Consider the following 18,400-nt stretch of genomic DNA (forward strand, 5'->3'; position numbering starts at 1 on the left):
CTGAAAGGCAGATTTGTCCTGCGCCCTATCTCGCCTCGACCCGCCATTTAATTGCGCCTCTATAATTTGATTAGCAGAAAGCACGCGTGAGTGAGCATTTAAAGGCTCATTCAGTCTGATCGTCTCAGCTCCTCTCTCCTCGAAAGCATGTGTGGGAATTAAAAAGGAGGAAGAGGAACTTTGACGTGGATTTTGCTTTGATGCGTCATCGGCTCACGTGTAGATTTAGATGCTAGAACCTCTCTTTTTTTTAAATGTTCTACTTAAAGAAATGCAGCATCTGTTAAATAATAAAAAAATGGTGTGTATGTTTTTTTGTTTTTTTATATATATTTTATTATTAGATGTATTCTAAAAAAATATGCATTGAGGTTCAAAAGTTTGAATTTTTTTTAAAAAATTTAATAAAATCATAAAACTTATTTTAATCAAATTTTGTTTACAGATTTCCACTGTATGTTTGCATGCATGAAATGGTAAACCAGCAAAAACATTATTATTATTATCAACAACGTGACGTAAAATTAATATGAAATATTTAGTATTTTTCACATTCTAATATTCATGTTAATAAACCTTTTTGCTCAATTTGTTATGCTAATAATAATAATAACAAATCGAAAATTGACAACCCTAATAGTCATCATTTTTATCAATAATGTTTTTGTTATTATTTTTATATAATAAATTAAATGCATTATTATACATAATCTTATTATATTATTATACTAAACTAAATCATTTACAAATACATGATTAAACTAATATTTGTATTATTATCAATATCACATTATTTTTATGATCAATATTAAGTATGATACATTTGATATATTCAAATACTTGTTTAGAATAATGCAAAACAGAAGGATTTTCACTAGTATTTTGGATACCAAACATAATGTTTGTGCATTGAATTGACGCAGTGAAGATTCATAGTGCTGTGTTCTGCTCTAACACAGTTCTGTTGATGATTTATGCATGAATGTATTAATATGCTAGAAACTGAGCGTTAGTATGTGGAAATGACAACACTGTAGCAGTCCATTTGTAAATAAAGACAGATGGCAGAGGGTCCTTCGCCTTAGTCAAAGTCAGCGAGAGAGTGAAGAGGAAGATGAGAGCGGAGGGTTAGAGATGGAGGAGAGGTGGGGCTCACAGGGCTGATTCATACGGAGCCGTGGCAGGAGGAGGGGTGTGTGGAGAGAGAGAGAGAGAGAGAGAGAGAGAGAGAGTGTGTCCTACCAGCTCAGAGTCCCTGTTACTGCAGATAGATTGCTGACAGCTTGGCGAGAGGAGGGAGACGGCAATCATGCACATTTTACAGCCCCATTATGTCAACAGGTTAGAATATAAATGTTCTTTCTCCATCCATCCCATTCCCTCTGTTTGTTCAGTCGTGTCTGTGGATGTACGGGAAGATTGTCAGTTGGACTTAATACTGTGCTATCCAATAGAAAAAAAGAGAAAAAGATTGCTTTAAAAGGTCATTTCATTATTGTCAGTGCTTGGGTATCTTGTGTGTGTTTAATGAAACTCAAATCCCACATGACTGATAATGCGGGATTGCGTTAGAATCTGTTGCATTGGATTGAAAGTTTTCTCATTCATTTCAGTAATTTGCGATGTTTGCAGTCATGTTGTAGGCTTCGAGCTCAGTAGGTTTTTCATGTTTTGGTCATTTGTGATATAGCACTTCATCTTCATGCAGTAAATAAACAGTGTATTTACTATGCATTGCTGTATTTAGCTCTATAAACAAGCGTTGCCTCACATGAACTGGACTATGTGCTGGTTCATGGAGGTGTGTCCGTTTCATTTGCTAGTGGGCTCATAACCTCCACATGTAGACAGCCACTTCTGTTGTTGTTCACTACCAGAACTTGAAAGTGTTACTTATGTATGTCATTATGTATGGTTTTGGAGTCATGAAGGCAGTCACATGTATTTAACACATGAAACGGGTTTGTGGTTAGTTTTATAAGGTGATGCAACACTGTTGATAGACAAATTATGGCGGTCAGCTGAGGTGAAGAATGCAGTGTGAAATTGTTTTAAACAGTGCCACCGCGTGGTCAACACATGCATTTATTTATTTTCCCACTTAGTTAAAGGGATAGTTCAGCCAAAATAAAAATTCTGTCAGCATTTATTCACCCTCACGTTGCTCCAAATCTGTATGAACGACTTTCTCAGGTGGAATACAAAAGAAGATATCTGAAAAATGTTGGTAACTAAACCAATAAATGTTTTGAGTTTTGGTGAGACTCGGTGAGATTAAGATATTTCTTTCTTTCAGAAATTTAAAAAAAAAATCATACCAATCCCAAACTTTCAATGATTGTGTATATAAGAGGCTTTTAAAATTTTTAGATTTTGAATAGGTTTTGTAAAATCTCATTTTTGCGAAACAGAAATAGAAAAATAATTTCTGATTTTACCGTATACCTATTTCCCTCTGCTCTTTTTCTCCAGGTGGCCAAATGGAGTGAAGAGAAAAAGAAAGAATAGTCAATGCTCTATGAAGAGCACGTCTGGTAAGCATTTTGGATCTGGTGTCACTGCAGTCTAAACCAAAACATTTAGGGCCTGTGATGCCCAAACGGGCCCTTTCTGTGCTTCGAGACAAGCAGATTTTAAATGCAGCAAAAAAAAAAACTAAAAAAAAAACATTATTATATCTTTGAGACATGTTAAGAACGATTAGTCCACAGTTCAACACTGTCCACGGATCATTTTGGAATAAACTAAAAATACATTTATCATCTCCTCACCCTTTTGATTCCTGAAACTCTCATGACTTCCCAGTACACAAAAGGAGTTATTAACACTATGACAATCAGTGTTGCTGGAATTTTGTTTTTCAGGGTTGTAGAGGCAGTGTGTGTGTGTGTGTGTGTGTGTGTGTGTGTGTGTGTATGGTCCTAGTATTCCCTACACTGTTGGGATCAAATGTTCCTAAAAAAAGATTGTTAATACCAATAATTTCTGTAATGTGTGAAGACATTTGTTTTTGGTTCCCATGAGGAAAACAGTTTATAAATCATACAAAAATATTTTTTTTTGAAAATATAAAAATGCAGAATGTTGGATGTGTTGGTTAGGTTTAGGGTAAGGGTATAGAAAATAGAAAGTTTGGATAGTATAAAAACCGTGAAGTCTATGGAATATCCTCATAAAACATGACGAGCATGTGTGTGTGAGTCTGTGTTTGTGTTCTGCTGTAACAACCCGTCTCCTCCTCCTCTTCTAGTGAAGATCATCTCTGTTCCAGGGTACGTTCCCAGCTACCTGGAGAAAGATGAGCCATGTGTGGTGTGCGGAGACAAGGCCACCGGCTACCATTACCGCTGCATCACATGTGAGGGCTGCAAGGTGAGATTTACAACCACTGAACCACTTGATAATCAGTCTGTACTTACTTATTCATTTGCTTTCTCCTGCCCCCAGGGTTTCTTTAGGAGGACAATACAGAAGAATCTTCACCCTTCCTATTCCTGTAAATATGACAGCTGTTGCATCATTGATAAAATCACCCGCAACCAGTGCCAGCTGTGTCGCTTCAAGAAGTGCATCTCGATGGGCATGGCCATGGACTGTGAGTGTTCACACACACACACACACACACATACACTTTGTATGGCAAAATGAAGACATACTGTAGATGTCTTTATATATATAAAGTTCATAAAAAATTCTACAGACTATCACCAACCCAAATATTATTATTAAGTCTTTGTGTGTGTGTGTGTGTGTGTGTGTATTAAATTTTTTTTTTAGTTTAATCGTAATTAGAAAAGACTTACTAGTATCCAAAGACTACAGGAAATGTTTCCAAATGTTTTAAATTTTATATTATGAAGTATAAAATTACTACAGATTGTTTTCACTTTTTTCTAAAAAAGTTAATAATAATAGTTATTTATTTAATTTTATATATATATATATATATATATATATATATATATATATATATATATATATATATATATATATATATATATATATATATGCACACACACACACACACACACATCTTTAAAAAATATATAATAATTAATTACAATATTTTTTTCCCAAAGTATTAATTCAGGACAATCTGATGGTAAGATTTCTGTCTTTGTAAAAATGGCATGAGTCTTTAAATGACGTTGTTTCTCAAAAAATAAATATCTAAATTTGGCCTTTGAAATAACTTGCTATAATCTCCTTATACATAATAACATTACATAACATTGCCTGTCATTTCCTGTTTAGTACTGAGGGTATTAAATGAGTGATTGTGCAATGATTGGTGTCCCTGGCAGTGGTGCTGGACGATTCAAAGCGTGTGGCCAAGAGGCGTCTGATCGAGGAAAACCGGGAACGGAAGAAGAAAGAGGAGATGGTGAAAACACTGCACACTCGACCTGAGCCCACCGTCTCGGAGTGGGAGCTCATTCGTATGGTGACGGAGGCTCATCGCCACACCAATGCCCAAGGCCCTCACTGGAAACAAAAACGCAAGTTCCTAGTAAGAGTCCTGGTTGTGTATGAACATGCAAAGCATTGATTTATTGCCTACACTGAACAGGCGGTTAGGTTCTCATCTGAATCACTGATAACCTCCAGCTATTGTCCGTCTTACAGCTTTTTTTTTTGAGAATCTTTTCTTCATCGTGCCGCTTGTGTTTGAATGTCAGAGCTCTAAAAACACATGCTGCCTAGCAACTAGTTTTGTTACACAGAGTGGTCTGTCAGGATTGAAAAGTTGCCGACAGTGATCAAAGAGCACTGGATTGGCCCTCAAACTATTTGGTTTGGTTTGTTTGGCTGGCATGGATGCTAGCGGATCGAGTTTGCATGAGTTCAGTCTAACCAAATGTGAAAATGGCCTTAGAATGGGTTGAAAAGTAGAAACAAATCTCAAAAGTCTGGAGTCTGTAAGATTTTGGAATTGTTTTTTAAAAGCATATTTTATAATCATCAAGGCTGGGATTTATAATCACCAAGGCTGCGATTATTTGATCGAAAATACAGTAATACAGTGAAATACTACAATTTAATAAGTGTTTTCTGTTTTAGTGTAAATACTGTTTAATCCTGTGACAGCAAAGCTGAATGTTCAGCATCATTACTCCAGTGTTTAGTGCCATAAAATCCTCCCAAAATCACTCTTAAATGATGATTTCCTACTCAAGAAACATGTCTTATTATTATCAAAGTTGAAAACAGCTGTGCTGTTTAATATGTTTGTGGGAATTGTAACACTTCCTTTTTCCAGGATTCTTTGATGAATAAGACGTTTAAAATAATTTAATGTATTTTATGCATTTATTAAATTTTTGTAACATTATAAATGTCTTTACTGTCACATGTGACCAACATAATGAATTCTTGCAGTGTAAAATATTCACTTCTTTCATAAAATAACAAATACTGACTCCAAACTTTTAAAATGTTATGGTAAAGTAGTAGTCATTTATTTATTTATTCTTTTACAAAAACATACATAATCTCACTTATACAAGTGTTGGTCAAATGAAATGTAAATATGCTCAAAATGTGAAAAAAGGGGGGAAAATCCTTGGTGTTGAACCTTATTTCATTACTAACATTTGTCAGATTTATTTTTCTTTTTTTTTTCACTCTATTTTGGTTTGTCTTTCAGCCAGAAGACATCGGGCAGTCTCCAGCCCCCACATCAGACAACGACAAAGTCGACCTGGAGGCTTTCAGTGAGTTCACCAAGATCATCACCCCTGCCATCACACGAGTTGTGGACTTTGCCAAAAAACTGCCCATGTTCTCTGAGGTCAGTGTCCGTTTTTATTTTATATGTCCGAGTTTCCCATAAATACACATTTTCATAGACAACACCATGCCACATTATTGCATCAGTTGACAAAGAGAAGTTATCTGCTCCGCTCCAGCTGTAATGTACATTCTCTGAACCAAAACTGCATGTCAGTGTAATTTGTATGAATGATAGAGGCTGCCTGTGTGTTTCCTTAGTCTTAAATCTGCCTTGTTTTCTACCAGATATGAGTAATGGCCTTATTAAAACACCACCTGTGATTCCAGGCTGTGGCTGTGCTTTGAATCACTTATTTTGCCTCTCTAATTGCTCATGTGAACACATAATGATCACTGATCATCACTTATTGACCTGCTACATCGGAGGACATTGCAGTCTCTAAGAGAGGATAAGCGAGGATATTTCATAGTGCTAGGAATTTCAAAAGACAATTAAAAAAACAACAACAAAAAACAGATTTGTCATTGTCAAAGGCAGGGCTACTGTTCTGCCCTTTTCAGGAAGAAATTCAGATTTCTGCTTCCCAACATTTTAACCAGGAACACTGCCAATATTTTGGCCGGCCCTAATACAAACACACATATTTCAAATGTTATTTTTACTAATTAATTTATATGTATTACTTCTAAAATTATACATTTAGATTTGTACTGTTTTCTCTCATTTTAAATACTTTTATGGAAAAGAACTCTTTTAAATGTATTGAATTTTTCACACATACAGGTGTAATTTTTTTCTTTAAATTAGAAATGGAATTTATTATAATTAATCAGAAACTCCTAGACAGCTTTTGCTGGAAAATTATGTCGTGGCAGTACATTACAGATTACATTTGTTATTTTCGGTCCTAGTGATGCTATCAGAAATCATTCTTTCAGTTTCGACAATACTTATGACAAGGTGAAAAAGCTAACAACAAATAACAACTGAATATTGGTTCATCCTTGTTTTGGGGTCTGGAATGATGTCATGCGAGCTGTAAAAGCACAAGAATCTGTGCTTGATTGTCTTCCTCTGGTGTCCAGCTGCCCTGTGAAGACCAGATCATCCTGCTGAAAGGCTGCTGTATGGAGATCATGTCCTTGCGCGCAGCGGTGCGATACGACCCAGAGAGTGAGACGCTGACCCTGAGCGGGGAGATGGCTGTCAGTCGAGAGCAGCTGAAGAATGGAGGGTTAGGAGTGGTGTCGGATGCCATCTTTGATTTGGGCAAGAGCCTGTCACAGTTCAACCTGGATGACTCGGAGGTGGCACTGCTGCAGGCTGTACTGCTCATGAGCTCAGGTGAGACGGACAGTCAGCTGCTACTGCCATATGTAGGGTCTTAAGAATCATAACTTTTATGATTTGAGATAGTTCACCCAAAAATGAAGATCCTGTCATCACGTCATCTTCATTTTCTTTCAAAACTGGGGCTTTTTTTTTTTCTTTTCTAAGATGAAACTCAAAAGTAGAATGTTTACATTTGAAATTTCAAAGTTATTGTTCACTGATAATATTTCCCGTCACTGAAGCTTTCAAATCAAATATGGCATTCTTAAAAGCACTGTGAATGATCTGATGCATGTGACAATACTAATGATGTTTGAGCTATAATGGGAAGGAGGTTTATTAGTGAATAGTTCCTCACAGACATATTACCTCAGAAGACCTATGGACTACTTTAATTGTGCTCTTGTGATTATTATACAGTACCATTCAAACATTTGGGGTCAGTAAGAATTTTATTTGTATAAATGACGATTTTACTCAGCAGACATACATTAAATTGATCAAAAGTGCTGTTCTTTTGAACTTTCTATTCATCAAAAAAAAATCCTTAAAAATATATCACAGTTTCCGCAAAAATATTAATCAGCACAGCTGTTTGCAACATTTTAAATAAATCAATCAATCAATCAATGTTTCTTGAGCAGCAAATCAGCATATTAGCATAATTTCTGAAGGATCATGTGACACTGAAAACTGGAGTAATTGATGAACATTCAGCTTTGACATCACATGAATAATAAAATAATTTTAAAATAGCTCACAATTGTAATATTTCACAATATGGTTCACAATTTTACTGTATTTTTGATCAAATAAATACCACCTTGGTGAGCAGAAAAGACTTGAAACTTTGAAAAAATCTTACCAACCCCAAACCTTTGAATGGTATTGTATATATAATCAGTTTTTTTTTTTTCTTTAATATTGTTTCTACTGATAAATGGCACCATCTCGTGGGTCAAAAAAATCACGGCCAAAATGGCATTACAAATATCTAATTTCAAATATTTCATAAATGATTAACCTTTTTTATGTAATGTCCATTCATGCTCAAGTGACATGCATAACAAAAATGCCTGATGTATGACCTTTTTAATATAACAGTAGTCTGTTAGAACCTCTAGTCTAGTGATTACTTACCACTGTACAAAAAAGCATTAAAGAAGACATAACACACACAGTTTCTGCCAATCTCATGTTAATCTTGAGCATGAATATAGTGGGATTGCATCCTTCATATCACCAAAGTGACTCTAGTTTCATCAGATTTACAGTATAAAAGAAAGATACAGCTTTACATTTCTCTCTGAAAACAGCTGGAAGCGTGCAGTGGACTGCTCCATCTTTCAGTATCAAACAGTCTGCAAATACAACATCAACCTGGGCCTTGTTTGTAAAACATTCCTTACTGAAGGTGCAAAACACTTGCCAAATTTCGTTGCTACCCCGAAAAACAAACTGCGTCCACTGTCCACGTAACACTGGGTTCGTTGGGAAGTTAAACAAATTATCTTTCCCTCACATCCAGAAATACTTCTTTGGAGACATTCTTCTCGAGCAAGTCCTGTGCAGCGCTGCTGATGACTTCTGTGACACAAATGAAGCACGTTGATGGGCTGCTCTTGCTCTCGCTCTGGTTGATGTCATGAAGAGCCATGCTCGAATTTTTTTCCCCAAAACTTATACGAGCCCAGAGGGAGTGTATTTGGCACACAAATACTCCTTCATACGTCCAATTCGTTTTTTGAAACTTTGGCCATGTTTAGCATGAGAATCCAGCTTTTAATACTGTAATTAACTCTTAGCATCAGACCCCCTCAACCGAACCCTTTTAATATAACATTTCTTAAATATTGATTCTGCATACCAGTTATCAGACACACACAAAAAAAACCAAGGAATCTTTCTTTTGTGTTCAGCAGAAAGAAATAACAGCATATAGGTTTATAGCCACATGAGTGTGATTAAATAATGAAAGATTTGTCATTTTGGGGTGAACTATCCCTGTCAGCTTCCTTTAACTTTCCTGTTATGACCTCTGACAGCATCTTGACCGCCTGAATTCACTTTAATATTAGTTGAGTTTTCCATTGCACAGATCGTTCCGGACTCACGTGTGTGGAAAAGATCGAGAAGTGTCAGGAGATGTACTTGTTAGCATTCGAGCACTACATCAACCATCGCAAGCACAACATCTCACACTTCTGGCCCAAGCTTCTGATGAAGGTGACGAACCTGCGCATGATCGGAGCCTGCCATGCCAGCCGCTTCCTGCACATGAAAGTGGAGTGTCCCACAGAACTCTTCCCCCCGCTCTTCCTAGAGGTCTTCGAGGATCAGGAGGTGTGACCGAGAGCCACGGGGAAACTTGGGGAGGGATACAAGGGGGCAAAACTTGGTCGTGAATTTGCATACCAGAAGCATTTGATTTTTTGCATCCTAATGCAATGCCGAACCAGGACATGTACTTTATTTTGCACCATCAGCTTTGTCTGGGATATGTTTTGGGTTGTCGGCCTCCACACCTTTTGACCCTACAGTAACTTACCATTCAGATTCCTCCCACAGACAGACAATATGCTAGCATGCATCAACCTACCTCTCATACCAACATACCTCCCAACCTCAGAAGGAGCTTATTTTAAAAGCGTGACAAAGAAAGCCACACATTCAAAAGCTGTTTAATAACCTGTTTCGGAAATGCTAGCTGTTGTTATAAGGACAGAGGAAACTTCTATGAGCAACATCGAACAGCTACACATGGGCTCTACAAGATTAGCCTTTAAAATAATGCAAGATTTTCCTCTGATTACAGTAGTATTTTAGCATTCAGCTTCCTCTTTGCACGCATAGAATATCTCCTTTGTAAACATAACTACCTGTGTGCACTTGTTCACTCTGTACATACATTAATATGTTACGTGAACTTCTCATACCTCGTATACACCAGCATACAGTCATACATGTAGCAACATGTCCATACATGTATGTATGCTTACAATTCTACCTGCATTAACCCATCTATCTACTTCCAATGCAGTATCTACAGTTCTCATATACCTTCCTATCTACCATATCCTCTTGTATGTTACTTAAGCTGAACATTTTGTGACCTCATTTTGTGAAAAGCCTCTTGTTGCTTTCTGACATGTGACCCATTTAGCTGTTGTGAGGTATTTCCTCCTGTATTCATCTGTCCTAGTGTTACCCATTTGTACAGACATATTGATGCACGTGCTTATTAAGACATATGATGTGGTTCGAGACATCCACCTCCACATTATGGCCTTCAGATCGCTCGTTGTGCTCCCACTCACCTGTCTCATTGGATGGTAGCACCATGTTATTACACAGAACTTCAAAGAATAATGTGGTATTACACCCCTCAAACGCAAAAAAAAAAAAAACATAATCTAGATTTGAAATGTGGGATTAATAATAGAGTACAATGGGGCTAACAGTCAGTTCGATTTTAGCCATCTTGGCTTTGGCGATATTTTTGCCATTCAGGTGCTTTTGAATTAAACCCTTTTAAAGGGATAGTTCACTCAAAAATAAAAATAAAAAAAACAAAAAGAAGAAATTTCGAAGAATGTTGGTAGCCAAACAGTTGACGGTAGCCATTGACTTCCATAGTATGGAAAAAAATACTACCATCAACTGTCTAGTTTCCAACATTGTCCAAAATATCTTCTTTTGTGTTCAACAGAAGAAAGAAACTCTATAGTCAACATGAAATGAAAATTTGTTTTCTAAATGCATGTTATTGTTCTTTTTTTTTAAACTGTTAATAAGTGCAAATATATGCATTTTTATTGTATCATTGTTATGTTTAATCAAAATCACATAAACTTATATCACAATATGGAATATGCTACTTAAGTTTTACCTAAAACCATTTTTTCATTAATTCAGTAATGTACTAAATGCTATTTTGCTGAAAAACTCACAAACAATCATTGTTGCAAAATATTTAATTTTCAAGGACTCTCATTGGTTTCATCTGCAACATTTCATTTTATTTTTTAATTAATACAATACCTTTTTTATTTTAAAGTGCATAGCGACAGACAGGTCCTTAGGGTAGTACTATAGTTGTGTTTGTGGCTATCCACTGTTTTGAGAGGGAAATTAAAAATAGAACTGACTTTAAGCCCCATTGTACACTACATCTATGCTGACTTTGAAAGTAGGGAACTTACTCTCCACAACCTTCTTGCAAGATTAAATGAGTGTCACTTACCTCTCCATCTCTTCAAACAGACTCGAACGAACCCCTCATCCATGCATCGCAGTTTGTATTCCTCACCTGCTCATGCATATATATTCCTGCTTAAACCTGTACATAAACGTGCACATTTACACTAAAAAGTCACATGTGTGTGATAGCAGCCTCACTCATGTGTATGTATACTTCTTTCCCTTTCACTTGTGATGTGGGACCAAGTGTCAGTCTTGTTCTCTGTTTCTGAGGACAGTAAGAATGAGCCGGGCTGAATGAATTTCACTGTGCTCTAACAGAGCTAACTGATTGCTTAGCAGATCATTTTGTTTTAAGCAAGCGCTGAAGAAGCAGCACAAGAAGATGGCTCCTGCATAACACAAACCTCAATTTTTGTCAGCCCAGTTCTGTGGTCCCTGTGCATCTCACACAAGAACTTTTCATGCACTCTTCCCCAGCAAAGGACACAATCAGACCCCCAAAGCATCCCTTACCAGCTTATTTTTTGTGGTTCAGACGCAGACTGCATTTAAAGTGACACAGAGGAACAAAAGGGCAGAAAGGACAAACTCACTGTGACTAGCTAAACTCAGGCACGGAGCTCCCATGAGGCCATGCATCTGACTCAGGCTCAATCTAACCCACCAGCACTGCAGACATGCACTGCCCACAATCACAATCTTCTGCACCAGCAAGGGTCAGCTCAGCCCACAGACCCTGCTCTTGATGACGGGGAATCAGAAAGCCATTTGTTTTGCTGGACGTTCTAGATTACAGCACTTTTATTAGAGCAGACTTCAGTCCTTTACACTTAGCCAGACCATGAATATATTGGTTGAGACTTTGACTCTTAAAGGGGCCATATCATAATATTTTTTAAATAAAAAGTTCAATCAGAGGCGTCATGCCAATTCAAAGTGAGGTGGCACGTATCCCCTCAGATTTCTGAGCCAAGTGGATTTTAAATGCAGCTTCCAAACGACAAAAAAAAAAAAAATAAATAGCTGAATAATATTTTTTATATATTTGATACAATCACACTGGTGTGATTAGATCGTTCAGTGCACAGCATCAGCTGCTAAATTCAAACCTGCTTTCGCTGGCTGGCGCTGAGCCAGAGACAGACGCGTTCGTACACCGCTTCATGATAACCAATCAGAAACGATTCTGTTGCGCTTATGAATGAAATGGCCAATCAGAGACATGCAGAAGAGTCATCACTGAAACACAGTGTTTTGTTCACTTGCTCGCTGACTGAATTATTTAGCAAATTCTCTCATCAAAAAACAACAAAAAGTGCAGATGTGCATACGAATGTAAGATATTCGTTTCATAATGTAAAGTGCTTCAGTGATTTTAATGGGAGTTTTTGAGAGTGCCTGAACTCTGGCTAGACTTAATGAAAATGTTCTTTGATGATGTAAATGTTCTTTACTCTCTGTAAATTGAAAGCGTTAAAATAAGTAACAAAATTTACATAAAATGCTAATTCAGTCTTATGCAAAATATTTCATGGCATGATATGGCACTTAAGTAAAAATTTGGGTTTTTATGTGTAGTTAATAGATTACACTACTTTGCCCATCATCATATATTGATCAAATATCAATCTATAAAGGTGCAAAAAGCGTACTTTAATGCCCCCTGCCCTCCCAAAAAACAAAACAAAAAAAAAAACAAACAAACATGAAATGCAATGTCCAGTAGAAAAATGATGAGAGAATTTTAAAAACAAACAATAAAATATTCTGTTCAGATGATGAACGGAAAAGTCTTGTAAGAGAATCTGGAAAGACAGGGTTAGTAAATAATCCCAAAATTTTCGTTTTTTGATGAAATATTCTTTCAAGAAACATAATTTGTAACAAGGTTTCAGCACACATTCATTTCAGAGCAGATTGGATTCAGTTTACAGATGAGCACAGCAAAGCCCTGTTGCTCATTTCACATGCAAATAAACTGTTTATGACTTAAAGCCAAAAAAATTTAAGGATCATTAAGAAGATGTAGAAACAGTCATTACAAACTACATTTTTATTATTGTCGGAGCAAAAAACAATAAATGGACCTCAGGGGATAAATGTAAATAATAGTAATAATAAAATGCATGATATGACTCCTTTAACACGCCCCAATAAATGTCCATGTCTGCAAAGTAGCAAGTCATATTTGAGGTCCAAAAGTTTGAAAAGAAGACCTACCATTCCTAAAAAACAACAACAACTCTGTCCATCTTCTGATGAGGAATGTAAAAGACAAAGCACTCATTCTTTAGTACACTTGCTGTATTTTATGTTGAGTGGACATACATTGACATATTCGCAGGCTGTGAATTTTAATTAAGTGAGCGGATTGTGATGAGCAGTTGTTCAAACACAGCGAAACTAAAGTCGATGTCAGACACTGTGCTTTTTTGTACGTTTTTCAATCTGAACTGTACTGTGGATGTGCTCAGCATAGACAGCCATTGTGCTTCTCATGTGTTTAATTGGGTTCGACCCCTTTCATTAGTATTTACTCTGTCTGCCATATCAAGATTCTCTCGTAGTGATTTAATAATGAGCACTTCTGTTATTTCAAACCATCATACCTCACGTGTGAATGATATAAGAGGATGAGTTCAGCATAGACTTATTAAAGTCACATTTGTGTCAAACACACAGCACTTCTCACCTCTCCAGTATCTTAGACTGCCATAATGTGATCAGACTGGAATTAATATAATTAGAAACAAAAGACTTTAAGATTTTTTTTTCCAGTCAGAAAAAAAGACATCTTCAGCAGATCTGTGTTTCTTTGAGAAGTAAACCACCATCACCAGTACCTCACTCTACAGTATTCAACATGGTCTAACACACAACAGGACCTTGCGCACTTACTTTAAGAAAACATCCTCATCCTCAATGCAGACACCTCACTATTGATCTGTAAACCCATTCAGTGCAATAGACCAAGTGTACAGAACTCAATTCCTGGAGGGCTGCAGTCCCGCAGAGTTTAGCTCCAATCCTGCTCCAACTCGCATACCATGTGATTTTCAAATAAGCCTGAAGGACTTGATTAGCTGGATTGGGTGTTTAATTAAAGAAGCTCAACTCTGCAGGGCTGTGGCCCTCCAAAAACTGAGTTTTGCACCCCTGCTCGATAAATGATCTTTAGCTTTTTTATTTTTCTTCTTTAACAATGATTTTATCTGCATTCTCATAAATAGCTCTATAAAATGACAAAGACTGATGCTTGCACAAATGATGCTTGTCTGTGTTCATTTCTTTGCTTGTGAAGCATAATCCATGTGCTTTTACTCGATTTTGAACGCTATGCTTATACAGGAAGTTGTTAAGATGCCCTCTCCTTTATGGGTCGGTGATACACCATCTAGTCCAGCGCTGCAGAATTACTGTTAAATCATCTTTGTAGCATTGTACATTCTCCTTCTATGAAACTGTCCTAGTACAAACCTGTAATGGATGTGAAACACCTGTGAGGTTTTTCCCCTACAATGAATCTCTGTTCAGTGGATTAGTGGGTGCAATGCAGAGTATGTTTATTTTATTTACTTTCTTTATTTAAAAAAAAAAAACAATCAACAATTTTGACTGATTCTCAAACCGCTGACCATCATTGGACTGTGGCTTGGTCAGTATGTACATATGTTCAAGATATTTGCTTTGAGCAATTAATTTGCATGCTGTATCCAATTTAACAATTCAGATTATATTTTCACACACAGGGACAAAGTGGAAATGATTGATAAATAAATAAAAAATACTATTTGCAGGTATACAATCAAAAAATACTTAATCAGACGAAAGCAAAACATGTGGGAGGGGTTTAAAAGTAACTCAGGTATGTGTGCTACTTTTCACTTTAAAAAAAATGTTTAATAAATGATTGTTGTCTGTTGTGAAGACCTCTTGTGTTTGATTATTTGTTATCATTGGCTACTCAAAAAGGACTTGAAATTATGGCACAAAATAAGTAGCTATAACGAGAAAGACTGGTTAGATTTTATAGCAAATACATATCAGGAATATAAATGTGTTAGAGCAACTATACTTATGTATATTGACTAGAGAGAGCTAGAGGAGGCCATATGTGCCTGAATACTAATTTAACACTTTGTACTGCATACGATCACCAATACAGTACCACTAGAGGGCAGAAGACACCAAAGACAAAGAATTATCTTGCCAACTGCTAAAATTTAGATGATAAAAACAGATTAACTGACAGTCAAACATTTATTTAGATACTAATAATTTTATATTTTTATATTTAGGTATTATCAACACCCAGCATTCCTTCACCTTCCAGCCTGTCGTTGAGCTGGCAGAGCTGGCGCAGGAACCCATCATTGGGCCCGATCTCGCGTCTCTGTCTCACCGTGGCCACAGCAGCTCGGACATCCATCCTTTGCTGCAGCATCAGGTGTGCGATGACTAGCGCAGCCGAGCGACTGTAGCCTTTCTGACAGTGAACATACACTTTACCTACAGAAAAAAAAAACAAGAGACTGTGACGATTTTATTGGATATCATTGATTGCAACATATACAATTATAATAAAACTCAAGATTTTAAGGTCAAGACATTCAACAGTGGTCGTGGAAGAAGCTAAAGAAAACCTAACTAGACTATTTTTAGGAGTTTCATGTGAATTTTAATGAGTAGAAATATTGATGTGTAGGAATTTTTTGGAAACCTAACCCTCAAGAAAATAGCCTACGAAAACAACTATGAGAGCTTACAAATCCACCAAAAGCAAAATAGCTACAATTTGTCATGAGAGTGTTAGTAAAACTAAAAGATAATAAGCCTTAAGAGGAAACCTATTGAAAAGAACAGAATTTATAATCTAATCTAATCACTCACTCACTCATCTAGCCAACATTCTTCGAATTTGATTGGTCGAACGGCGCTCCAAGACGGCTGATTAATACAAATCCAGCAAACTTTTCACTGTCTGTATCACTCCGCTTATTCGCGCCATTTTTCCATAAATCTGTTTTACAGGTTACATATTACGCCAGTAAGAGGCAAGAAGTTTCTTCATGGGCGAGTCACATTCATTCAAAAGCACATTTTTATTCAAGCGTGACGCTTTTCTGAATGAGTTATTGAATAATTCGCTCAAACTATTGGTCATTCAAGCAGTAAACACCTTTACTGTGTGTGCCTTGAAAACGTGCAGCCGTTATGCTTCCTCTGGTGGACAAAAACAGACATAACTGCATCTAAACTGTAAATTGATCGATAACTTCTTGTTTATGCCCACAATCATTTTTCTTGATAGCAGCATTTTTTTAACCTTATATTGTTGTCTGGATAAAGCAGGTTGCTGTAGGAGAAATAAATCCTTCTTATAGAGTTGAGGTTAATGAAGCATATTAGCAGTGAGAGCAAACAGTATTATTAGTGGGTCATTGAAACAGATTAAGCATACTAAAGAGATAATTCTTCCAAAAATGAAAACTCTGTCATAATTGAATCATCCTCATGTCTTTCTAAACTTATATGACTGGCTTTGTACTAAGAAGATCATTTGAGAAATGTCTGTTTTATTGCCAACATTCTTCAAAATAAAGAAAGTCATACTCGACATTCACTCGTGAGGGTGAATAAATGACAGAATTAACATTTTTGTGTGAACTATGTTTTATTAATGGGTATCTAAGTGCATTAACCACTACCGCCACTGAACGGGCAGAGGAGAAAAAGATATTCATTTTAAGCATTTTACCAAGACCCTTCAGACCTTTCATTGCCAAAGCTCTTTCAATGAAATTTGAAGCTTCTTCAAAATATACGCTGAGGTCAAAATGGTCAGTGTCAAAGGCTGGTATCCCATGGTAGATGATCCCTGTATCTGCATAGAACTCTGCATCTGTATTCACATGCATGTCCGATTGACCTTGTGCAGCATTGAGGATGTGTGTCACTCCCAGCTGATGCAGACGGGTTACATTTGTAGCTACAGACCTGGTGAGATACAGTAAAATAACAGCAACATCAGTATGAGTGTCTGAAAGCATCAAGCATTAGAGGGCGTCCTTCACACATGGAAAATAGCCATGTTTATTTAAAGACTTGCCCATGAGAATTTGCAACAGGATACATGAACATGTTTTGAATCTCAACGTATCAGATAAGAAAGGCTGAACGTATGATTGCAAAATGTAAATGTTTGTTTAGCACTGCTGCTATAATTAAAGAAAGAAAACAATAAATTATCCACCCATTACATATCTGGAGGCTGTGTGAGGACTTACTCATTTCCTAGGAGTATCCCGGGGTAAACTTCATTGAAATGTTTGGAGGGCATACAGAAGTCTCCGTTTTCGTCTGTCAACAGATCATTGAGCTGCTGAACAGACACTTCATAGTCTGTCATGTTCAGCTAAAGATAAACTGCCTTTCAAGTAGAAAATGCTGTTCCTCAGGCCTCAGTGCTTGACTTTCTTTAATCCAGATCCATCTTCATTATGTTTCCTTATAGAGTAATAAATAATGATCTAGTGTTTTCAATCCAATGGTCAGTATTCAGTTCAACATAATTCAAAAGTAGTTCAGATTCTTCTGTTAGTTGTTTTTGTTGTTAGGCCTAGAGAGAGTTGCCTACAGCCAAACACTCACATCTTTTATCAAACCACTAGGTGGCATCAGAAAGTCTTAACATGATGGAATATAGCCTTTAAAAAATGATTTTTTTTTAGACTTTTGAGATTTTTAGATTAAATCAATTTGCTATACGTCATGTGACATGACATGCTTTACTTCATCTAAAAAATATATATATATTATTATGTATGCCACTTTATTTTTCACTTAACTTTCATTTATTTGTTTTGTGTTAATTTTAGATTTGTATTGTATGAACTAAGATGGAATATTTGTAGTTGTAAAAATTCATATTCATGTGACATGAAAGGGACATAAAACTCTGAAATTCCTGACAGTGCAATATCAAGCACATTCAAACACATTAATTAAAAAGGTCAAACTGAGAAGTTTGGAAACCAAAACAGGTTCTCAGGACTGCTGTAGCAAAGAGAAAATATTTGCAATAGTTTGATATATAGTCAAGAAGAATGACTGAGGTTGCAGGCTTTGAAA

General features: G+C 36.4%; 2 protein-coding genes across 8 annotated transcripts in view; one reads left to right on the plus strand and one right to left on the minus strand.

Moving 5' to 3' along the window:
• Window positions 1-12,285, plus strand: part of LOC113044983 (thyroid hormone receptor alpha-A) — a 29,091-nt gene extending 16,806 nt beyond the window's left edge. For 3 of the 7 annotated variants that reach the window (XM_026205053.1, XM_026205044.1, XM_026205062.1), the window contains 7 exons: window positions 2,473-2,534; window positions 3,251-3,372; window positions 3,448-3,595; window positions 4,305-4,510; window positions 5,648-5,791; window positions 6,820-7,078; window positions 9,165-12,285. In XM_026205053.1, the coding sequence (XP_026060838.1) occupies window positions 2,473-2,534; window positions 3,251-3,372; window positions 3,448-3,595; window positions 4,305-4,510; window positions 5,648-5,791; window positions 6,820-7,078; window positions 9,165-9,415 (1,192 nt within the window). In that variant the 3' untranslated portion in view covers window positions 9,416-12,285. The other 4 variants (XM_026205091.1, XM_026205071.1, XM_026205101.1 and 1 more) reach the window with 4 other exon arrangements.
• Window positions 12,286-15,563: 3,278 nt separating this feature from the next.
• dusp3b (dual specificity phosphatase 3b) lies at window positions 15,564-17,923 on the minus strand. Its single transcript, XM_026219072.1, has 3 exons — window positions 17,557-17,923; window positions 17,043-17,266; window positions 15,564-15,778 (listed from the first exon to the last, which is right to left on the minus strand). The coding sequence occupies exons 1-3, from the start codon at window positions 17,676-17,678 to the stop codon at window positions 15,564-15,566; spliced, it is 561 nt and encodes a 186-aa protein (XP_026074857.1). The 5' UTR covers window positions 17,679-17,923.
• Window positions 17,924-18,400: the final 477 nt, after the last annotated feature.

Source organism: Carassius auratus, chromosome 3, assembly GCF_003368295.1.
Source record: "Carassius auratus strain Wakin chromosome 3, ASM336829v1, whole genome shotgun sequence".
In the NCBI taxonomy this organism is placed as follows: Eukaryota; Metazoa; Chordata; class Actinopteri; order Cypriniformes; family Cyprinidae; genus Carassius; species Carassius auratus.